General features: G+C 52.9%; 1 protein-coding gene across 2 annotated transcripts in view; it reads right to left on the bottom strand.

Annotated features, from left to right (window-relative positions):
- The window catches only part of TCERG1L (transcription elongation regulator 1 like), a 44,382-nt gene extending 22,188 nt beyond the window's left edge, over positions 1–22,194 (bottom strand). The window contains exons 1-4 of one of the 2 annotated variants that reach the window (XM_085064574.1): positions 21,845–22,194; positions 19,673–19,819; positions 18,648–18,828; positions 11,529–11,675 (exon numbers count right to left, since the gene is read on the bottom strand). In XM_085064574.1, coding sequence (XP_084920700.1) covers positions 11,529–11,675; positions 18,648–18,828; positions 19,673–19,819; positions 21,845–22,138 — 769 coding nt within the window. In that variant the 5' untranslated portion in view covers positions 22,139–22,194. The remainder of the gene's footprint in view (positions 1–11,528; positions 11,676–18,647; positions 18,829–19,672; positions 19,820–21,844) is intronic. The other variant, XM_085064573.1, reaches the window with a different exon arrangement.
- Positions 22,195–24,723: the final 2,529 nt, after the last annotated feature.

Raw genomic sequence — 24,723 nt, 5'->3', positions numbered from 1 at the left:
AAAAATATTCAGCACTTTCTGAATCTGATTATGCCCTTCGCTGTGCCTCAGCCCTCGGAACGTGTGGAGCTTCCCGAGCAGCAGCTGCCCTTGGCTGCCTGCAGAGGGGCTGGGGGGAACATCCCTGGCACAGCTGGCACAGCTGGCACAGCTGCCGGGGGCTCAGCACAGCTGCCCTGCCCTCACCCCACCCCAAATTCAGCCCTCAGGGACCTCACAGCCCAAAGCCAGCCAGACCGGGGTGGGAATGGCAATCCCTGCTGATCCTTTCCCCTGGGACTCACCCCACAGTGCTGATGATGGGCACAGCTCTGTCCCACCTGGGAAATGCCAACAGCACCACAATTCCCAGCTGGAAACTGGGAAATGAGCAAATGGAACAGTGAGGGGCAGGCAGGAATTGTTTTGGCTGCTTGGAAAGGACAGAGCAGCACAGACAGCATTTGCAGCACAGAATCCCAGAGTGCCAGCCTGGTTTGGGTGGGAAGGACCTTAAATCCCATCAGTGCCATGGCAGGGACACTGCCACTGTCCCAGGCTGCTCCAAACCCTGTCCAGCCTGGCCTTGGACACTGCCAGGGATGGAGAGTCCCTGTGCAGCCACTTCCATCAACAATGAGCAAGAAGGAGCAGAATTTTATAAATCCAACATTTGTGGTCTCTCTATCCAAGGAGAAACAACCCTCAGAATTTTGGCAGCATCACTGGTTTTGGCAGAACTACCCCAACTGCTCTGCACTTCTTCATCCGTGTTTCCTGGGGTTCATTTTCTTTGAATTTTTGTATTTTCAAATTGAAAAAAGAGTATGGAAATTTCTACTGAAGAGCTCCTTTTCTCCTGTACTGGCAAGAAACAAAGTGAATCCATTCAGTGACCCAGGGTGGAGCACAGAATGACAATGAGCTGAAGGGTGACACCAGAGAGAACATTTGTTGGGAAAGGAGGAGCTCTCAGCATGGGTGGCTCAGGCTGGCACTGCCACAGGGGACACGAGGAGAAGCAGGAGCTGCTGCTGGATTTTGGCACGGAAATGCTTTGTTTTCTCAGTTTAAAACTGATGGCACAGAAGTCAAGTCACCCCTCTGTATTCCCTCAGATGAATAAATTGCCCTAGAACGAGGTCAGAAAATGAGTGGAGGGTCTGCAAAATGAAAAATAGAAGCATGAAGCACAGAGCTGCAGATGGATGATAAATCAGTGTACAGCAGAATGACAACATGGAGAGTTATCACCAATCTGTTCTGTAGGATATTTCCCACCCCTGGCAGTGTCCAAGGCCAGGCTGGACAGCGTTTGGAGCAGCCTGGGACAGTGGAAGTGTCCCTGCCATGGCACTGATGGGATTAAAGGTCATCCCAACCCAAACCATTCCAAGATTCTCCAGCAAACCCAACCTCCTGCTGGCTGCCAGCCCAGCCCTGCACCCTCCCCCAGCAAAGCAGGGTAAACCCTTCTGTTCCTGCAGGGTAATGTGGAGCTTCATTTCAATATGCATTGCCATAACCACTTCAGGAACTGGGAAAAGCTGGAGTAAATTGCTTATTGGAGCGGGAAGGGAAGATGGGAGATGGGAAGTCAGCAAGAATTCCTGCAAATCTGCAGAGTCAGGACTGAGTGTCAATGAGCACCTTCTGCAATGAGGGGAAAATTTCCCTCTCTGCTTTCTCTTCCGTTAACAACCTGTTTTTTTGCAATTCCCACCAAATGAGCAGCAAAACCAGGCAAGCCACAGTGGCTTCAGAAGCAAAGGGAAATCAAAACAAGTCAAACCCCTGACAGCTGAGGTGTCACATTCAGCCACTTCTTACAATTCTGTCCTACTGATGTTTGAAATATCCTCTGTTGAAAGAAGCCAAGGAAACTCTCCCTGCCCTGAGGAGACCTTGCAGGGCTTGGACAGCATGACCTCCAAAATCCAAACTCCTCAGTGGTTCTGTGACAGTGACAGCAGCAGGCACAGTGAGCACAGCCAGACAGCCCAGCCTGCCCTGTTTGGGGCACAAAACAGCCCCAAAAACCCTGGAAGCTCCTGCTCCCCTCTCCACCGTGGCTCTGCTGTCAGACAGGATAATCCTGGGAAATCACAGCTCTGATTGCTCCTCAAAGCCTCACTGCTGCTTTGGATTGAAAAATTCCTCACAGGAATTCTTTTAAAGGGGGTTTAGCACCCTCATTTCTTCTCTTTTGGGGGAAATGGTTGTTCCAACCCCTATTCTCACCCCAAAACAGCCCTGGCTGTGCTGCATTTTCTGGGATTTCCTTGCACCCAGAGATCCCAGGCAGGAATTCCCCCTTTGTGCCAAATCCCAGCCTGGGCTTCGGTTGGGAAAAAAAACCCCCAAACTGAAACTCAGCGACCAGCAAAAGCTGACAGAAAGCATTTCCCAACTTTTAATGAGCTTTCTCATCAGCAGGGCTGCAAGAGCAGAGCTCCCAATGATGGAATTAAAGCTGACACGTTTCACAACAGCCATAGCAGGACTATCAAACATCACTTGCAGGCTTTGCTTCGAGAAGCAAATGATGCAAATCCTGCCAGCCTCAGCTCGTGTTTCTGCTCCGTGAGCAGCTCAGGGTGTTCTGTGAGCTGTGAACCCAGAACAACTCACCTTTATTCACTGAGCTTTTACTGCACTGAGATTAAACTGAGCTGTGAGACTCTCCCTGCCCTGGGAAAGCTGAGATGCCCCAAGGATGGCTTTTCCTTGAGCTTGGTTTGTGCAGAGAGGGACTGGAGAGCAACAGACACCGAAATAAATGTGGGAAACACAACCAAACCATTCCCTTCAGGACACGTTGGGATTATTCTGAGTCAGGACAAGTTTCTCTGAGTTACTGAGCTCCAGCCATTCCCTGGGTCCTGTCAGTCATAGTCACAGACAGCAGAGCAAAATAAATCATTATTCATATTGGTATCAAAGCAACAGTCAGAATTTTTCTGGGATCTCATTGGGAGGATTCCTCCATCCCAATTCCCATTATCCCAGGCCCAGCTGGGGCATTTCCCTCTCCAGGAAAACCCAAACAGACACAGCCCTGGGCTCAGAGCAGCCACTGATTTTTCACACATTTCTCCAGCCCTGATTCCTGACTGTGTAAAACCCCATGAGATCTCTGCAGGCCCTGCTGGCTCCTGCTGCTCTCCAGACCACAACAGTCTCCAGAATGGGGGAAAAGTCCATCCTGGATTTTGGGGCATTTTGTCAGAGCAGCAGCTGACCTGGGTGACCTCCTGAGCAGGGAACTCAGCAGCCAGCGCTGGATTAAACACTCCTCTTGAATTATTCATGGATCCAGCAGGGAAAATTGGGAAATAAGGGTGGAGGAGCCCAAAGGCACAGCAGGGATTGACGCTGAGTGTGGCTGGGCAGGTCTGGCAGGGGCTGGGAGTCTGCTGGGCTGTGACACAGAGCTTTTCCAATGCCTGGGAGCACCCAGGATGGGGAAAGAGAGGGATGACACCAGGAGAACAGGGAATGATGATGATGATGGATGATGATGATGATGATGATGATGAAAACCCCACACCCTTCATCCCCCACACTGCTCCCTGCTCCATCCAGTCCCATTCCCCAAAATTTCATTAATTATTTCCAGTCTCACACAAACTCAATGATGATGATGATGCTGATTGATGATGATGATGAAGATCCCACACTGTTCATCCCCCACACTGCTCCCTGCTCCATCCAGCCCCATTCCCCAAACTTTCATGAATTATTTCCAGCCTCATGCAAACTCCAGCAGCAAATTTCAATCTGCTGTCTGAATGGGAGGTAATTCTGGGAGAATACACTGAATTCTGCAGCATCAAACCCTCCGAACTTCCCCTCACTCCCCATCACAGCAGAGTAATTATTTCTGCATGAGCCAATCCTTTGTGTTTCAGAGAGAAATCTTCAGGCACTCATTTCTGTGAGGGCTTGAGTCAGAAATTAGGGTTGGAATTTGGAAACCAGTCAAGTAGAAAGCAGAAATGTGAATCTCATGCTCAATTTTCGTGGTGGTTGCTGAGCTGAGATTGAAGGTCTTGGGTTCTGGAAATCACAGAGGAGCTTCAGCATGGAGCAGGGGCTGGCAGGGGGGATTTTCTGGGAATTTCTGGGAATTTTCTGGCAGAATCCCAGAAGGGTTTGGGTTGGAAAGACCTTAAATCCATCACATTCCAGCCCACCCTGAGCAGGAACACCTTGGCTGCTCCAGGCTGGCCTTGGGCACTTCCAGCCACCAACACCCCAAATCCTCCTCCTTTCCCCTCCCACCATCACCTCATCCTGCATGAGCCAACAGAGCTGCACTGGCAATAAAATCAATGAAATTCCCTTCAGTACTCTGGGGAAGCCTCGATGGCACACTTAAAACTGGGAAATGTAATTAATTTCCCTTATTTATATTCTGGCTAAGAAGGAAGATTCATTTTACCTCATTGCATTTCTTTGCACTTCAGTGAGGCCTGGCTGAGGAGCAGGGGAAGTCACCCAGAAAACATCCACAGCCTGCAGAGCATGACTGGCTACAAACAGCAGGAAAATCCCTCTAAATTTGGTTCCCACCATCCAAGGGGAGGAACAGGAATAGCTGTTTGACTGCAATATTATTATAATCATTATAATTATCATTAATAATAGCATAATATAATAAAAATAAAATAATAAAATAATGACAATAATTATAATAATAATAGTAAACCAAACCCTGAGCTCTCAGCCTTGCAGACTACACTCCCCCCACATCATGCCTGGAATTCCTATTCCTTCCTAATAAACTCCCAATCAGGTATGTCTGCATTAATTTTAATTTCAACATTAAGTGTAGCAGTATTTTTAAATTATTTAAAGGCCCAGGGTTTGCTCAGCTCTCAATCCCATCGGACAAAACGGGATTTTGTCCCATTTTGGAGGAGATGGATTTGTTTGGAGCAAATGGGATCCTCAGCCTTCCAGGATCCCCTCTGTTCCAGGGAGATTATCCCCCTGCCTACCCCAGCAGAAGGTACACAACTCTGCAGATGCAAATCTGGATGATTTGAATCCACTGGGGTTGTGGAATTTCCTCCTCTATCGGGTTTAGCTCTGCACTGAGTTCCCCTCCCATCCAGCCCTGATTCAGACAGCAAATTCAGTCCCAACATTGGGAACATGTTGGTTGAAATCCCCTCTGTGGCTTCATCTTACAGCACCCAAACCAACCCCAACCAGCTGAGGAACAGAGTCAGCTGAACTCATACAAAATGATTTTAAAACCTGCATTTTTTTCTCCCTGATAACGAGCAAGACAAATGCACACAGAGCAATGTCCCTCCTGTGGCATCTCCCATCTTTTCCAGGGACCTCAGCAAGATTTTCCCCCTTGTTCCCCTCTCCAGGTACCCAGTATTCCTGCTGGGCACCCCAAAAACTGGGTTTGATCATCCCCTGGGAATTATTTTGCATCCCAGCTGCACTAAGCTTTGGCCACTCATGCAAAGCTCCTAATGGTTTCATTGCAGAAATAAATTGAAGGACACAGCAGCAGCACCACCAAAACAAGGTGTTCCCTCAGCTCTGGTTTAAAACTCCCGGAATTCTCACAGGAATTCCCATTCATCCATCTTCTCCCAAAGAGGGACAAGCAAGGACTCTACTTGGAGCAATTCCTTTATCCTTCCCAGATTTACTCCTTTGTTTCACTCAATTTGGTTTTTCCTTCTACGATTTCTGCTCCATTTACTGCAAATCTATCCAGTTCAGTGAAGGCTTTTTTAAGCTACACAAATCTCAACTAAATCTGAGTCTGCAACAGAAAAAGAGCCCAACCTGCCCAGTCTAGACCATGTTTGTCAGAGGGAAAATGATCCACTCCTGGATGAGTTAACCCTCCAAGTGCCAGCAGGGACAGCAGCCCCAGCCTGCACACCTGGCTGGGGAAAACCCACCTGGCAGGGATGGAGCAGTGGAATTGCTGCTCCTAGCAGTGAAACCTGATTTAAACACTCCACAGCACTGCAATGTCGAGGCAAACCCCAACTCAGTGTTTTAACAGGCAGTTCCAGATACAGTAAATTAACTCTGCCTTCCCTGACATTCACCAGGAGCTGGGCATGACTGAAGGGATTTGGGCTGTTTGTCTTTGGCGAGTGCCACGTGAGGTATTGATGTTTTTCCTTTTGTCAATACCTTGCTATTCCCTCCCAGGCACTGAAGAAGCTCTCCTGGCTCACACCATGCAGGCAGCAGTTCAACCATGAGGGAGGCTGAGCAGAGCAGGGCTGAGCTGTGACCTTTCCCTGGTGCCCAGCTCACCCTCAGCTCCTGTCCCTGCTCACCAGCCACCCCAGTGCCCCACGAGCCACAAATCCAGGCTGAGCCATCCTCACATTTCCAGCAATATCCATGACTGGGCTGGTTTTTAACACGGATGGTGCAGAAATGTGCAATATCAGAAAGCCTTGCCTGATCTCACTCTGTCCATCCTCCTCCTGCACTGTGCCTCACTAACCAGAAAGAGCTGGAATTTCACACTGAAAGAACCATCAGCCCGTTCCTTGCTGGGTCTTAATGGGCAGCTGAGCACTTCCAGCCTCCAGCAGACTCCCTGTGCAGGGCAGGAGGGACTGCAGAGCATTTCTGGTGGCTCTGGGCAATATTTCAGCCCTGTGTGAGCTCACCTTGCCTTGCATTGCCAACACAGACAGGGAAGCAAAAAGGGATTTTATGCTGAATATTAGCCAGAGTAGGAAGTTATCACTTTAATAACTATAAACATTCATTTACTTGCTTCGTTACACAGCATTAGAGCTGGGCAGATCATTTACAACCAGCTGGTTAGAGCTGCTCAGCACTGCCAGCCCAGCCTGTCTCCCTGGCAGGCATGTGGGACACCCAGCGAGGCCAGGGGAAGCTTCCTGGAGAGGAACACCACAGTCCTGCTGGGAATAGTGGCAATTTCCCCAAATTTGGTATTTTGCGCTCACCTAATATCTTGGAATTCTGGTGTAGAGAAGAGCTGGACTCATCTGAGCTAAGAACTGCCCAAGGAGAATTCCCAGAGTGGATCCTTTGGGGATGGAGGGAGAGCAGCAGAGAAACCTTGGCAGGGAGGGAGGAAAGGAAGGGGAGGAAGGGGAGGAAGGGGAGGAATGAGAGGAAGGAGAGGAAGGAGAGGAAGGAAAGGAAGGAAAGGGTTTACAGTCTGCACAGAGGTTGGACAAATGTCCCCAGCCCAGCCCTCCCAGTAACACACTGGCAGGGAAGAGGTTGGTCAGGAAACATCTAGGAAAACACTGGGAACATCCAGACCAGGCTGGCCAGGGCTTGGAGCAGCCTGGGACAGTGGAAGGTGTCCCTGCTGTGGCACTGGATGAGATTTAAGGTCCTTCCCAGCCAGCCCATCCTGGGATTCGTGATTCCCTGAAGATCTCAGGCTGAGCTCAAGGGTTTGATGGCAGCAATTCCACTGCCCAAACCTCCCCCAGCACCAAACCCTCCCCAGGCTCTGTGGCCACTCTGGGGCACTCTGGGACTCCCTTTGCTGGCCAGAGGAGCTGTTCTCTCCAGCCCCCCGTTAGCAATCCCCAATTGCTGCTCTGAGCTGATCCCCAACCAGCAGCCCTGCTAACGAGGGCACTGCCAGAGCCAGGGCAGGGTTTGGGCACAGAGCTGGCACCGAGAGCTGGCTGAGCTCCCCACGCTGAGGTGCTGGGAGGAAAAAGGCTCAGGCACTTCCCAGCTGCTGTGTGGCAGCCTCACCCGCCACGTTTAAAGCCTTAAATAATGCTGAAAGCCAGCGAACAGGTGGCAAATGGATTCCATGGCAGATGGTGCCTTTTTTAATATTTGTGCTCGCTGCTAATTTACAGAGTCCATAACCACAGACTCATCCCTTACCTGCTTCACTCCAACCATTAAAAACCCCCACGTTAGGAAAATAAATACCCACTTCTTTATGCAGTGGCTGCAAAAGTGGTGTTAGAGATTAGCAGACATCCCAGCCCTAAATTACTGCAGGTAAGTGCAGAAATGTGCAGAGTTTAATGCATTTAGGGTTTCTGTGGGGCAGTTCTGCAGGCCTGGGCTTGGCAGGGCTGGGAAATGCAGTTTGTCCCCAGCAGGGCAGATGAGGATTGAGCCCAGCGAGGAGCTGCCTCTCCACAAGCTCCTGTTTAGCCTTGATGTCAAAGCTGGCACCAAACCCACTCTCCCAGCCAGGCTGCCATCAAATATTTAAGGGAACATTTGCCTGCGAGATGCACGAGCAGCACCACCAGGAGAGGCGAAATGAAGGAAGGAAATAAAAGTGATGCTAACCCAGAATGGGGCTGAGACAGCATTCTGGAACCTTCTGCAATTCCCTCCCTGCTGTGAGAGCACAGAAACGTTGGGCCAAGGATCCTCTCAGTGCACAGAACCTGAGCTTTCAGGGGTTTTTGTGGCCCAGCCACAAATCCCTGCATGGACAGGTTCCTCAAGCTTCCATATTTTATTCTGTATAAACCACGATTTTATGTTGCTATTAAAGCCAGGGTTTTTATGCTGCTCCTTTCCCACACATTTATTTTATTGTTACAGTTTTTTCTGAGCTCAGCACGGTGACAAAACATCCCCAAGAGCACAAGTGGCTGCAGAGCCAAGGCACAGCAAGCTGCTCCACCCAGCACATCCCAGCCCTGCTCTGCCCCATTTCCCAGCTGGGATCCTGCCCAGCATCCTGCCCAGGGACAGGCTGGGCATGCCTTTAAATTCCCTAAATATCCTGTGCTGCCTCACAGCTTTTCTTCTGATTTTCCTGCACAAAATGTAAAATAAATGGTATTAAAATGAACTCGTAAAAATGCCCACTGCACTCTGCACACTGTCAGCTCCCAAATTCGGGTGATTTGCTGCAAGGGATTCCCTCTGTGAGGGAAAGGCAGCAAACCCTGGATCCTGACCTGCCCAGTGTTCTTCCCACACCTCCCACCTCGTGGCACTGAGCTGCTATTCCCAAGGTTACTAATTAACTGTGAGGCTGCCAAATTAACCATAATCAAAGGGCTAAAAAAATTAAATATTCAATTCTAAGACTATAGATTGAGCAAATCCCTGTGGCTAGAGACACAGGACTGCACAAGGTAGGAAGAGAACACTGGTCTCTAATAGAATCAATTAACAGGTATAATCAATTAACAGGTATAATCAATTAACAGGGGATAATCAATTAACAGGTATAATCACACAATGCTCAGCCCTGCAGGCACCAATAAACATGGAGACTGACGTTAGAAATCATTTAATTTTGGGGTTTTAAGTTCATTGCCACTATGTGGACATGGCCTTTCATTAGCTTCAGACAAGGAGAAAGTGGGAAGTTCATTAATTCCAACGTCACTGTTTAAGTCACACCTGGATCCAGAAAACTCATCCTCCCCACCCTCACAGGGGGAATTCCTCCCCCATCTCCCATCTAACTGGACCATCCTGCAGCTTCAAACCTTCCCCCTTGTCCCAAAAATGCCTGTGGGATGCAGCTCAGCTCCATTTAAGGTTTCTGCAGGAGTTTTCCCTTTTCCCTCCCTGTCCAAAGCTCCTTCCTCAGCCTTTCCACAACCCTCAGCCTTTCCTCCCAGGTCATTCCCTGGACCTGCCAGGCCAAGGACACCCCAGGGACATCCCAAGGCTCCTTCCCACCCTGCCAGGAAAGTTTTTTCTCAGGCTGATGGTGACAAAATCCAACCCCGACACCTCTTGTGCTCTCCTCCTCCAGCCCAGTAAAATGAATCCCATAAAAATGTTTTATGTGAGCTCTGCCAAGGCCCAGCCTTCCCTCCAGAGATGGGGATAATGGAGAAAAACAGGCAGTTGAGTCTCAGGGTCACTGCTCACAGATCAGCCATTCCCAAGGCTTCTTTCCCAAAAAGCTGCTCTCTGCCCAGCAGGAGGAAACACGCCAGTGTGGGTTTGCCATGAATGACTGACTTGGGATGATGCTGAGGCATTCTGAGTGTGGTTTTTGATAGCCCAGCACACAGCCAGGCCCAGCAAGGGGACACTACCCATGGCCTGGCGTGGTTGCTGTCACAGGAGGCTCTGGAGGGACAGACATTCCTGGGATTCCTGGGATTGCTGGGATCCTTGGGATTCCTGGGATTCCTGGGATTGCTGGGATTGCAGCTCCCAGCAGTGCTCAGCTCCCCCAGCTGCACATCAGCTCCTCCCCAGCCCCACTGGGATGGAATCCTCAAATGCAATCCCACTTTTTAAATAAGCAGTGATTTTTTTCCTCCTTTGGTTTCTCCTCTCAAATACTCCCAAACAGGCAAAATGCTTTCTAGGATATTTCCAACAGGATATTCCACAGGAAGCAGAGCAAATTTCCTGCCCTACAGCACTAATCCTGCTTTCTGCTCTCAGTTCAGCTCCAGCCTTTTGGGACTAAGCACAGAACATTTTCAGCCATTCCACAGAATCCCTGCTGTTGGAAAAGCCCTTCAGGATTGAGTCCAAGCTGTGCCTTCCCTGTCAGAGCCACAGGACCCCCTGAGCCTCCTTCCCCTGCACCCTCACTCCTCTGGGGCAGTTTGCTCTTCCCAAATCCCAAATCCCAAATCCCTGCTCACTCCCTGGGATTTCTCCAGGGGGCTCCAAGGACAGCTCAGCAGAACAGGAATCCCTGGGATCCATTTCTCATCAGATCTCCCAGGAGCAGCAAACCAGAGCTGCACCTCCTGCAGAATTCCATCTCCCTGTGCCTTGCTGTGCTGCACTTCAATTACCAAAAAGATGGAAGAGGCACCCTCATTTACATTTTTAACTTAATTGGCATATAACTGTTCCAAAAATAGCCTCAAGCACTGGGAGAGCAGTTAAAACATCACCCTGAGGAGTTCCAATCAGCCAGAGCTGCCCAGCCAGGGAACCCCCAGCAGCTCCTCAGCTGCCACCTCCAGCAAGTTTCCATTTCTGTAATGACATTTCCAGGCATCAACACACCTCAGCCTCTGGGAAACAGCCAGGCTACACCTTCCCAGCACGTTTATAACTGTGAACAGCCAAAGAAGGGTGAGGACTTGATCAAACATTGAGCACACTCCTTGTGAGCACCAGCTGCAGCTGAGGATGGGCTGCACAGCCCTGGGGGCTCAGAGGTTCCTACAGAACCCATCAGATGAGGGAGGAAGCAGCTCAGTTCATTGGCTGTCCCCAAATGTCCCAGGGACACAACTGTGACAAACATCCACAGAGCTCTGAACCTTCTGACACACAGCTCCAGAGAACAGCCCCAAACGGGGCAGAAACCCCAACTAATCCCAGTTTGCAGCATCTGTGCCCCCAGTGTTCACCCCAGGCAGAACCCCTGTGCCCCCAGTGTTCGCCACACAGACCCCCTGTGCCCCCAGTATTTATCACCACACAGAACCCCTGTGCCCCCAGTGTTCACCACCAGGGACAACCCCTGTGCCCCTAGTGTTCACCCCACACAGACCCCTGTACCCCCAACATTCACCCCCATCACCCCACACAGATCCCCTGAGCTGCCCAGAGCTGCCCCAGAGCCACAGCAGGTTCCTTACCTGGGAAGGGCGAGGCCAGCAGTGGGATTTTGATGGGGGACAAGGTGAGGAGGTGGCAGGGCTGCAGGCTGGGTCCCTCGGGCTCCAGGGACACCAGGGACAGGCTCTGAGTGCCACTGGCTGCTTTAAGGCTGTTCTGGCAACCACCTGTGGGAGAGAGAAACACAGAATGAGCTGAGGGGAGAGCAGGGCTTTGGGGAATGGTGAGTTCAGCACTCTGCATGCTGACAGGAAATGGAACAGAACACAGCCCAGCCCGCCTGGCCCTGCACAGCCCCCAGAGAGACACCAGAGCTCCAGCATGTGGAAAATATCTGTACATTGTATTTGGTTTTGGTCTCCAGAGCTCAATCACAGAACTACAGAATCCTTGAGGTTGGAAAACACTTGCAGGATCACCAAGTCCAAATCTTGCCCAATGCCCACCTTGTCCCCCCAGAGCACTCAGTGACACAGCCAGGCATTCCCTGGACACCTGCAGGGATGGGGACTGCAGACCTCCCTGGGCAGCTCCTGTCAATCCTGACCACCCTTTCCATGGAGCAATTCCTGCTGCTGTCCACCCTGCCCCTGCCCTTGAAGCCTCCCACCTTGAGGCCATTTTCTGTCATCCTGTCACTATTGCCTGGGAGAAGAAACAAAGAAAGAACATCAAGGAGCTGCTGGAGAGAGTCCAGCAGAGGCCACAGAGAGGATTTTGGGATTGGAGCATCTCTGGGCTGAGCAGACACTGTGGGAGCTGGGCCTGGTCAGCCTGGAGAAGGGAAGGCTGGGAGGGAATCCCATCAATCCACACAAACATCCCCAAGGGTTATCCACCGTCAGAGCACGGTGCCACAGACAAGACCAGGAGCAATGGCCACGAACTGAAACACTGTAAGTTCCACCCCAACATGGAAAAGAACTTCTTCCCAAGGAGGGGACAGAGCCCTGGAACAGCTGCCCAGAGTGGGGCTGGAGTCTTCCTCTCCTGAGACATGCAAACCCTCCTGGATGTGTTCCTGTGCCACTGCTCCAGGTGACCCTGCCTGGGCAGGGAGATGGACTGGGTGATCCCCAGAGGTTCCTTCCAGCCCAGCTGTGGTGTGGCTGTGAGATGTTCCCCAAGGACTCCCAGAGCCCTCTGCTCATGGTGATTCCACAGTCCCAGCTCGTGGCTGCAGCATTTTCAGCCATCAAACCCCACAGATGTGAGCACATCACCAGAACCCAGAGGGAGGAGGCAGCAGTGACTCACACAAACTGCAGAGTTATTAAATTTACATGAAAAACTTAATAAAGAAGCCAAATATTTGAACACATGGAACACAATTATTCTGAACGTTCCTAAGTGCAACTGTCTGATGCTAAATCTGAATTTATTCCTTGCTACAGGAAGCACCCCCTGCTCTCCCATGTGCTGCACACAGAGCCCTGAGTCTGACAAGCTCTGCACCTCATCTCCTTCACCCCAAAAACACCACAGGAGACTCCACAGAATCGCTGAGGGTGGAAAAGCTCTCCAGGATCACTGAGTCCAAGCTGTGCCAATCCCCACCTTGTCCCCAACCCAGAGCACTCAGTGCCACAGCCAAGAATTCCCTGGACACCTGCAGGGTTGGGGACTGCAAACCTGCCTGGGCAGCTCCTGCCAAATCCAGTTCTCCCAAATCAAAGCTCAAACACCTTTTAGCCCTTGCACCCTTCTGTCTCCCATCTGACAGTGGCAGGAAGACCTTCAGAGCTCCATCTTGGCCAAATATGTTAAATAAACAAGAACAGGAGTCATAAAACTCCTGAGGAGCAAAGCAGATCTGACAAACAGCAGCTGTTCCTCACTCCACGCCGAGCTCAGCACTCACAAATTAAGCAATCATCAGCTTCTGCTGGCATTCACAGAGCTCTGGGCTGGGGTGAGACCCTGCAGGGAGCAGGAGACAACTGTGGCTCCACAAATCCCTGCCTGACACACTCCTCCCTCTGAGGGTTCCTCTTTCCAGGGGTATCCCAGCAAGGAAACCAGGGAATGGGGCTTTGGGCAGGCTGGCTGTGGGCTGGGAGATGCAGCAGTTCTACTGCTCCAGGGAACTTGGGAAAGATCTCAGGATCAGGGAATGCTTTGGGTGGGAAAGGACCTTAGAAATCCCCCAGTGCCACCCTGCAGGGACACCAGCCTGGCCTTGGACACTGCCAGGGATCCAGGGGCACCACAGCTTCCCTGGGAATTCCATCCCAGCCCTCCCCACCTCCCAGGGAACAATTCCTCCCCAATCTCCCATCCATCCCTGCCCTCTGGCAGTGGGAAGCCATTCCCTGTGTCCTGTCCCTCCATCCCTTGTCCCCAGTCCCTCTGCAGCTCTCCTGGAGCTCATTTAGGCTCTGGAAGAAGCTCACCTCTTCTCCAGGTGAACACCCCCAGCTCTCCCAGCTTTGTCCCAACCCTTCACAAACAATTATTTCCCAGTGAAATAAGCCCTGCATTAGCAAAATCAAAGTTTCATGTTTTCAGTGTCACCAAAAGAAAGTCCATAATTTCCACTTTATTCCTCCATGGCAAGAAACACCTGCAGAGGCACCAGCTAACAGGCATACAGACCAAAAAAAAAAACCCCACAAATATCCAAGTTTTGATTGTTAAACAATTGATAAATAAAAGAACTTTTCTGCCAGAGTGACGATGGAAATTAAAAAACCAAATCCAGAACTATCATTGTCCAGCTAACCCAGGTGTTAAACACAAGCTCATTGTTCATTCACCTGGGAACCTGAACAGCCCTTCAGGGAGGTCAAACACCTTCCCTGTGCTCATCGCCAGTTCCAGCTGTCTGCTGCTGGGAAAAACCACCAAACATCTCCTGTGGCTCTTAGGAAAACTAATGCTGGCGGGAAACAGGACTTTCCTGTGGCTTCCTGCAGGGCACACGAGCAGAAAGGTTGTTTACTTCTCATCTGATTCCTTTGTTCTGGAGAAAAGGATGTGATTTCCCCAAAGAAGGCAGGAAAACAGGAAAACAATGTCAGCCTGGGCTGCTTGGCCAGCCGGATGAGTAACGCTCCTGGAGCTGGGCTTCCTCATCAAACTTTCATCAGTCCCTGATTAAAGTTTCATCAGCCAGTTGAAAGAGGAGTTTGGGTGGTTTCCCCTCCTTTGATGAAGTTTTCTCTCCTGCTGAATAATTCCGAGGAGGAAGGACATCCCTGTGGCTGTCAGTGCTGCACAGAGAGCCCAGCCAGGCTGCTGCTCTGCCTCAGCCCACAGCCCTCCCTCAGCTCACCCACCCCAAACAGCTCTGGATTTGCCAGAGCCACTGGGAGCTGGCCCAGGACTCCCTGAGAGCTTCCAGCTGGGAAGTTCTCCTCAGGAGCAAAGCAGATTTTGCTGGAAGCTTTTTCATGGAAAAAAAAGCCTTGAAAGGTTTTAGAGCCATCCTTGATCAGCCCACATTTACAGGGAGAATTTCCAGAGTTAAATGCCATGAAAATAGGAGTAAAATATTTTAATTGATATACCAATGAGGGGGAAATGCAGGGTTTGTTCTGGCAATGGTGTTTTCCCCAGATCTGCTTTTGCAGTGAGGTGACACTGCTCTGCTGAATCCCAGAGTCTCTGGGAGAGCTGGAGTTATTCACCAGGAGGCCTCAGGGTCAGGTAGGATGATGTTATGGAAAGGTCAGAACCACCAGCTTTGCCCATAAAGACATTGCTCAGTTTTATTTCTGTAATTGAAGTGGGGAAAACAAACTTCACTCAAAGTTTGTCTTGATTTGGAGAGAGACAAGAAAAACCACCAAAACCCCATAAAATTAATAAGCAAAACAAAAACTTTGTGAAGGCTATAATTAAAGTCAAGCATTCCCTAATAAAGCACTCCCTAATTCAAGCCCTAATAAAGTGCTTGAAAGCTCCACAAAGAGAGGTTTGGTGACTTTCCAGGGACATGAATGAGGTCCTGCTGTGCTATTCTTGCTCCCCAAGCAGGGAGCCTCAGCACAGGGAGGTAAATACAAGATAATCCAATTTGGGAAGCAAAGCTGAGTGCTTGTGAGTGCAGGTGTGCTGCAAACACACAGCTGTGCTTAGGAAACAGAGGCTGAGGTCCTGGGTTGGGAATTCCATGAGGAAAGAGAACCCAAACTCAACACACAGCAACACTTTATAATTCACAGGTTTGTGGGAGCTGAAATTCAAGCTGAAATGACCTATCAGACTGGCTCTGGGTTTGGGTTGGATCTGCACACCAATGCCAACGCTGACAGTGGCTATGAGACACACCAGCTCAGCTCTGCAGAGGTTACTGGGATTGAGGGAAAGCAAAGACATGGATGAGAAGGATCAACAAGTCAATCTCCTTGGCATCTCCCACACAACATCCTTGTCTCCAGGCAGGACAGACATGCAACAAGATGACCTTTAAGGTCCTTTCCTACCCAAGCCATGCCCTGATTCCATGAAAACATCCCCAAACACTCTTCAGGAAGTGCAAGAAGCACTGCTGCCGATGCTGCTGAGAACCAGGAATGCAAAACACAGCACAGTGCAGGGGACAGAAATCTGAGTCCATTCTCTACAAAAACACCAATCCTCTCCCTGCAGAAACATCTAAACACTACCTTCCTCCCCAAAGAATCTCCTCCTGCTGACATAAAACATATCATTGCCAGGGGGAAGGAAAGGCCACCTTCTCCTCAGAAACACAACACAGAGCCCATAAATCCACGTTTTGCAGCTTGTGAGAGAGCAGTAACTGCTGCTCCTTACAGCAAATAACACCTTGGAGTAGCTGGAGCTGCAGCTGTTAAATTATGCACATTACCTTCGCCAGCCCCTGCTCACTGCTTTATCTGAGAGCACTGCAGCTCCATTGAGAAAACAATTATATCATTACTGATAACTGGGGAAGGCAGAGCTGCAGCTCCTGGAATGAACCCCGTGCAGAAACCTGATTAACTTCCCCTTTAGCCCACTTAACTGAGCAATTTGCTCCCAGGATTTTTATTACTCTTCACGTTAAGAGTAAAGATTATATAGGAAATACTTCCCGTGCTGCCATGACAGCTGGAGAAGCAGCTCCTGGGACAGGGACAGGGACAGAGCCAGGGACAGAGCCACCCTGCAGGAATGGCCACACATCCCTCATGATGTTCTGGAGGTCTGGAGTTCCCACACAGCCTGGGATGTGATGGATTGGCACCAAGCACAGCAGACAGGAAGGAGATCTCAGGAAGGATGAGAAGGAATTGTTGGCTGGCTCTGGCACAGGGTGCCCAGAGCAGCTGTGGTGCCCCTGGATCCCTGGCAGTGTCCCAGGCCAGGCTGGACATTGGGCTTTGAGCAGCCTGGGACAGTGGAAAGTGTCCCTGCCATGGCAGGGAGGCACTGGATGGCATTTAACATCCCTTCCACCCCATTATTTGCAGATCCCATTATCCCCAGAGGTGTCTGGGGGATTTGTGTTGCTCCCTGCACTTCTCCCACCCAGGGAGCTCAGGGTGCAGCCAAGGCTGAGGCTGCTGCAGGAGGCAGAGCTGCACAGGTCTGCAGTGCAAACAGCCATGGCCACACGTCTTGGCCAGGGGGAAGAAACCCTTCCCGGTGCTCCCTGCAGCCCACAGAGGTGACACCAGGCTGGCAATGTCCCTGCTCTGCCTGGCACATCCCCTGAGCCACTGCCAGGAATGCTGCTGCTTCATGTCTGACATCTGACATGGGCTAAAATGTGCTCGTGCACGTTTAAAATATCGAAATATTGTAAAATATTGAAATCTCTCAAACATGCAGAAACAGAGGAGGGGCTGTGGCTGCCCTGCCCAGATCCCCTCCCTCCCATCACACCATCCTGCAGACCCTCTGCCCCTGCCTGGGGCACAGCTGGGTCATTGCCCAGGCATGCAGTTTGGGCATGCAGCTGCTGGGAATAAATACAAATCATCACCCTGATAAACAGAAATGGATTAACACCAGCCTTTCCCCACCGCAGTGACTCCAGCTGAGCACTGGGCAGTCCTGGCAGAGCAGAGGACAGCTGAGCCACAGCTCTGCTCAAACACCCAAACCTGGACCAGCCTGACTGAGCCAACACCTTCCAGAGCATTCCCTGCTAATTAATCAGGCTGGCAAACGAGCCCAGGAGCCAGGAGCTCTTCCAGCACACTCTGAGCCTCAGCAGAGATGGCAAACACTACCTGCTGGGTGCTGCACAGCTCTGAAATACAAACTGCGTTTGGGGAGAGGCAGGGAGAGGGGAGCTCTGCTCCCAGCACCAGGGCAGCTCTGCCCTCAGCACCAGCAGAGCTCTGCCCTCAGCACCAGGGACAGCACCTCTGGTCTGACTGAGGCAGGAACGCTGGGCTGCAAGCCGGTAATTCCAATTCTCCATTTAAAAGTGTATTTAGGAGTTAAAATATCAGCAGCACTTTACTCCTCAACCTCCTGTATGGAACAACTGCTAGTTTAATTTACTACTGCAGTGACAAAACAGAGACTCAGCCCTGCTGGAATGAGTGGTCTGTTCTTGCCCAAGGATAAATGTTCTTTTCATCAGGTATAAACCTGATACACCTCTTTATAGCTTTATCGGGTATAAATCTTAGTTACCTAAAGCACCACGGAATATTTGCACAGTTAATATTTGTATTTATACTTCTTCTGTTAAGCTATGCAGATGAATGGACTTTATTTCACAAATGACTGAGCCCTGATGAGATGATGGATCTCCTGCTCTTCTCTCCTGCTGGCTCTCTGCACAGACCCCACCAAACCCCTCAAATGAGCAGCCAGCAGAATCCTGCCTGGGCTGTGGCACAGAATCACAGAATCACTGAGGCTGTCAGCGATTTCTTGTTGGAAAAATAAACCAGTAGGTGGGGAGTGGTTGGTCCCTTCCCTGCAGAGGTCAGCAGGCAGCCAGGGAACAGCCTGGCACAATCTGCTGTGGTTACACACAGCCTTTTCTGTCTCTCCGAGTCATTTAGAGGATGAAATGCATTTGGCCACCAAGGTTCTGCTAAAGCAAGAGATTTTCAGCTGAATGGAAGCAAACCTTTGCTTTAGAGAGCAGCTTTGCCTCTCTGGGGGATGCATTAAGGGAAAAGCACCGAGAACCAGCAAGTACTTAATTATTGATGCACTTATTTCCTGACCTGGGATGAGCTGAGGGGCCAAGACGAGCGTGGGCAGTGGCCTGGAGGCAGCAGCTGGCCTGGCTACAGCCATGGCTACTTGATTGCTCAGCAGCAGAGGCTTCTCAGCCCCCTGGAACAGCCTGGACTCCTCGGGTTGGACCCAGGCTGAATCCAGGGCGAAGGCATTGTTCAAGTAGATCTGTCCAAGAGAAGGAAAGAAAGACAAATATGACAGTTTGAGATCCAAAATTCAGAAATACAAGTGAGAATGAAGCATCTCTAAGTCAGTGCTGCAACAGGCAGTGCCTCAGCTGGGGACAGACTTGCCAGAGCAGATGGATTTCTGCTCCCTCAGCGCTGAGGCTGAATTGAAGCAACCACTTCAGGCTGAATTGGCTTCAACGTGACTCATCAGCTGCTGCAGCAGCACAGAGAGCAGGGAATCACTGAAGGCAGCGCTGACCCCACACTGCCACCCCGAGTGACCCCATGGCACCTGGGGACAGCGGTCACCTCCCAGATCAGGACACGGGGATGAGGGACAGGGCGGGACAGGGGCACAGAACTGGGTGGCCAGCAGTCAGTGACAGTGGGCAGTGTGGGGAGCAGAGGTGGGATGGACATGGGGACCCCAAGGGACACCTGGCACTGGGGACCCCGAGGGACAGCTGGCACTGGGGACGTGGCAGTGCCCATGGTGACACCACTCTGCCAGCGCTGCCTGCGGCACCCTGTGGGACACACAGCGGGAAAACCAGGGGGAGAGGAAGATGGAAAACTCCCACAATCACATTCTACATCACAAAGACATTCTACTCGAAGGAATAAATATTAAAGATATTTTAGTCTTATTAAAACTTGGGAACAGAGCAGCTGGAGCTGCTGCTCCATCCCCTGCCCCTCCAGCATTCCTCCTCCGCAGGGCTTTGCTGACAAACACCAACCTCTCCCACCCTTCCCATCCACTCAGCCCACACCACTCCTCAGCTCTGTACTCGATGTCCTCCAGCCTGAAATCCCCTCAGCCCGCCAGGATCACTTACTTTGCAGTTGGGCAGCCGTTTATCAATCCAGCTTTTGGCAGCGTGGGGTGGCACCGTGGCTGTGTACACGGGAGGGAAAACGGGAACAAACTCCACGCTGGAAGAAGGGGAAAATCCCACGACTGGGGAATGACCTCCAAATATCCACTTCAGAGGGGAAAAAAAGCCAAAAACAAAAACACAGGAGGAGGAGTTAACAAAGGGATTTTATCCTGAGTGAGCGATGCTTTCCATGATTTCCTAATTATGGGAGAGATGAGCATGGAAAATCTCAGGACATCCCTTCAGCCCAGCGAGGGTTTGTGCTTCCTGGGGCATCCCGGGGCGAGCAGCAAACAGCCCTGGCGGCACAGCGTGGCTCAGGAAGGCACAAACCATAGCCTGAGCAGGGCAGCACGGGCAGTGGCTGCAGTGGCTGCAAGCGCGGGTTTCTGTGCTCACACTGAATCTCACAAACCCAAAACAGCACCGCGAAGCGCCTTCAAAACGCGGCCTGAGAGCTAAGGGAAACGGCAGCAATGTGGTTTTTGTCCACTGAAATTCGCCGGGCAGATGGGTTCCCCCAGCAAAACCACCTCTGCAGGTCCGTCGGGTGGGCTCCCGCCGGGGAATAATTGATGCTCCCGTTTCATTAGAGCAGCGCCGACTGTTTTCTCGCGAACCACAAGAGACGCTCGAGCTCGAAAAGGCTGGAAATCATCACGCGGAATCGAGCGGACACTACAGCGCTCGCAGCTCGCGTTTATTTGCACTTCTGTCTACCCAAAAAGCATAAAGCCGAGGCAAAACTGAGCGCGCCGCTCCGAGCCCTCCGCTGTGACGGGATGAACCCCCGGCTGGAGGCTTCGCTCCTGCCAGCAGCCTCGCGGCAGCAATTAATAATTGAAATATTCATCAGGGGAAGCACTGGCGCGACACGCTGGTTCCAGTGACACGGCTCGAAACTTTCGTCTTTATAAATATTCAAAGAACGCACGGCGGCGATGCTGGCGGAGCGCGCCCGGAGCATCCCCCGCGTTCCGCCTTCACCCGCGGACAGCGCATCCCGCAGCCGCCGGGCAGCCCAGCCCAGCCCCGCCGCAGGGACCCGGAACGGACCGCCAGCCCCTCTGCCAGCCCTCCTGCTCCCGGAGAAACCCCCGCCGCACGTTTGCAGAGCCGCTGGAAGTGCCGCGATCCGACACACGCGGGGCTGGAGCGGCGAGCGAGCCCGAGGGGCGCAGAGCATCGGGAAGAGGATGGAGAGCCCGGGAAGGGAGCGATGGAGAGCCCGGGAAGGGAGCGATGGAGAGCCCGGGAAGGGAGCGATGGAGAGCCCGGGAAGGGAGCGATGGAGAGCCCGGGAAGGGAGCGATGGAGAGCCCGGGACGGGAGCGATGGAGAGCCCGGGAAGGGAGCGATGGAGAGCCCGGGAAGGGAGCGATGGAGAGCCCGGGAAGGGAGCGATGGAGAGCCCGGGAAGGGAGCGATGGAGAGCCCGGGAAGGGAGCGATGGAGAGCCCGGGAAGGGAGCGATGGAGAGCCCGGGAAGGGAGCGATGGAGAGCCCGGGAAGGGAGCGATGGAGAGCCCGGGAAGGGAGCGATGGAGAGCCCGGGAAGGGAGCGATGGAGAGCCCGGGAAGGGAGCGATGGAGAGCCCGGGAAGGGAGCGATGGAGAGCCCGGGAAGGGAGCGATGGAGAGCCCGGGAAGGGAGCGATGGAGAGCCCGGGAAGAGGATGCAGAATCCGGGGAAGGGGGAGATGTAAAGCTCAGAGAAGGGAGATGTAGAACCCGGGAAGGGAGGGATGCAGAGCTCGGGAAGAGAGGGATGTAAAGCCCGGGAAAGGGAGACGTAGAACCAGGGGAAGGGAGGATGCAGAGCTCGGGAAAGGGAGGATGCAGCGCCCAGGAAGGAAGGGATGTAAAGCTCTGGAAGGGGAGATGTAGAAGCAGTGAAAGGTGGGATGCAGAGCCCAGGAAGGGAGGGATGTAAAGCTCGGGGAAGGGAGGATGCCGAGCTCGGGAAAGGGGGATGCAGCGCCCGAGGAGCCCCCGCCGCCCCTCGGGATCTGTCCCGCCGCCCCGATCCCGTCTCCACCTCGGGCGGGGGTCTCGGTGCCGGGGCTGGCGCTGAGCACCGGCCGGCGCCTCCGGGAAAGTTGTGTCTGCGCCCGGCGGCTCCGTCCTTACCTGGCCGTGCAGGAGCGGCTCGGCGGCGGCGGGCAGCAGCGGCAGCAGCGGGGGCTCTGCGGGGCCGCGCCAGCCCGGCCCGGGCCGCACCAGCGCGGGGGGAGGCAGCAGCAGCGGCGGCGGCGGCGGAGGGTGGTGAGGAGGGTGGGGAGGGTGCGGAGCCCCGGCGGCGGCAGCGCCCACCCGGAGCAGCCCCGCGGCCGCGGGCAGCACCCAGGCCCAGGGGGGCGCGGGGGGCTCGGCGGGCGGCGGCCACAGCAGCGGCGGCGGGCGCGGGGCGGCGGCCGGGAGCATCCTGCATGGCCCGGGCCGGGCTGGGGCCGGGAGCGCTCCGCTCCGCTCCGCTCGCCTCCGCCGCCCGGCGCAACTCCGAGCCCGCGGCAGCGCGGACAGGCTCCGCCCGGCGCGGGGGAGAGGGGCGGGGGCGCCCGGCCAGGGGGAGGGCTGGGGAGCGGTGGGCGGAGGGAGGGGCGCCGGTGCAGCCCCCGTGCAGCCCCCGGTGCCAGCGCGGCCAGCGGCGTGGGCCGGAGGAGGAACAAGTGGCACTGGCGGTGTCACTGCGGGAGGCAGCGCGGTGGCACACGCGGCTGGGCTGGGCTGGGCTGGGCTGGGCTGGGCTGGGCTGGCACCCCAACCTTTCCTAGCCCCCTCAGCCCGGAAAGCCCCCAGACCCGCCAAACCCCTCAACACCTCCGACCCCCAAAGGTCCCCAATTTCCTCTCCGTCCCCAGACGCCGCAGCCCCCAAGCCTTCCCGACCCCCAAATCTCCCGTTCCCCAGGCCGTGCGAGTGCGGCGGATCAGAGCACAGCAGGGTCAGGAAACCCACTGTGCCCCTCAGCTGAGAGCCTTCTGGGGCACGGAACAGAACACGGATTTCAGCTGCCGGAGGGCAGGGATGGATGGGATATTGGGAAGCAATCTCTCCCTGGCAGGATGGGAGGGATGGGATGGAATTCCCAGAGCAGCTGTGGTGCCCCTGGATCCCTGGCAGTGTCCAAGGCCAGGCTGGACATTGGGCTTGGAGCAGCCTGGGACAGTGGGAGGTGTCCCTGCCAGGGCAGGGTGGGATGGGATGAGCTTTACCATCCCTTCCCACACAAACCAGGCTGGGATCCCATGGATTTTGGGGCAGACAAGAGGGACGAGCCTGGCACGGCTGCTGCTGTGGGAGAGATGTCCCTTTGGCAGCCCAGTGCAGGTGATTTGGGGCGAAACCCCCTCAGGGCCATCCGCGCGTTCCCTTACAACCTGTGGGGTTGTTTCTCCTGCCGTCTCCTCCCCGCTGTGAGATGGAGGAGCTGAGCAAGCCTCTGCTGACGGCAGCGCAGCTTCCAGCGGCTCCGGCAGAAATTAAAGGAATGAATAACAGCAGAACGGGCTGAGCCCGAGTTCGCAGAGCACACGAATGTTTCAGCTTCACTGTTTAAACTCATTGCAGAGGGTTGGATCTCCCGTGGCGGTGAATAACCTCAGTAAAGGTGATACCCAGGAAGTTTGGAATCAAGCGATGACGATCTGTGGCTAAACACGAGATCAGGAAAATACATTCCTTGGAATTACCCCGAGAGACAGTGGGAATTGGAGGTTGGAGTAATGCCCGAAGTGACAGAAATCAGATGAACAGGATCACTGCTAAATGTTTTAGTGTGTGGTTGTTGTAGAACTCCAAACCACATCCTGGTAACTGGGAGCAGAGGAACGGAAACACAGTGACAGAATCAACCACAGAAAAACCACCAAACAGATAAAAGGTTGTTTCCTATGAAATGCAGTGCTGCTCTGGCTGGGTTTGAATGCCATGAGAGGAAAAGGCACCTGGGAGAGCTCAGCAGGGTCACCCGGGGGGATTTTTCCATCGGGTTTTCCCTCCGCAGCCCACCCTGATGGGTTTCACCCCTGGGTCCATCCCTCTCTCTGCCTCACTCTCTTGCTCCCAGCAGCGCTGAGGAGCTGAGATTCCAGAATGTATCCAATAAACCCACTTTGCACCTAACTGTGCAGAGCCACCGAGGGAGGCAATGAGCTCCCGAGGCCACCAGCACCCCCTGAAACAGGGACTCGATTGTCCCAAGGCTGTGATTCCAGCTCGAGCACAGCGGCTGCTTTCATCCTCCTGCACAGCTCATCACAAGCTTTGACAAATTCCCTTTTTTGGTTTGGGGATTAAAGCTCAAATCCCAAACCACAGCGGGTTCCCAGGGGATTTCGGGGTTCCATGGGGATTTCGGGGTTCCCATGGGATTTTGGGGTTCCCAGGGGATTTTGGGGTTCCCAGGGGATCCCAAGGCTGCTCAGGGTGTCCCTGTGGGTGGGGCAGAAACTCCCACTGCTCCTCGGAGCACAGGTCAAGCAGAGCCCCAGGCAAACACATCAAATCAAAACCCAGGCATCAAATGACCCCTTGTTCCAGCCCCTGGCATGTGAAATACCCACTCTTTGATGTGATTTTTGCTGAATTCCATTGACTTCCATGAGCCCTGTTTCAACCCTATTAAGAGATATCAAATAAAAAATAATAAAAAAAAGAGGTAAATGAAGAGTAGCTTCAGTGCAATAAAAATCACTGCAGGAAAACCTGTGATGCAGGAGTTCAGCCTTCCCAGGAGCCCTTTTTCAGTCTCTGGGCTGGTGGGAATTGCCTTGGGCTCCTCAGGAGGCTCTCCCACCTCTCTGGCAGGAGGTGACCTCTGGCAAAGTCAGTGGAGAAAACAACGGAGCAGCATTCTGCCTGTAAAACATCATTTCCTTTCTATTGTACTTCAATCAACTTGTTTTCTGGTATTTATCCAATATTCACAGGCTGTTTCTATCCGAAGATGGAGTTATTGACACCAAAATTTCAGCCTCTGGTTATTTTTAAGGGAAAACAAAGGAGGG

Source organism: Lichenostomus cassidix, chromosome 6 (genome assembly GCF_008360975.1).
Source record: "Lichenostomus cassidix isolate B80296 chromosome 6, HeHo_3.0, whole genome shotgun sequence".
In the NCBI taxonomy this organism is placed as follows: Eukaryota; Metazoa; Chordata; class Aves; order Passeriformes; family Meliphagidae; genus Lichenostomus; species Lichenostomus cassidix.
Note: the sequence above shows the minus strand (reverse complement) of the source record. Positions and strands in the feature narration are given on the sequence as shown.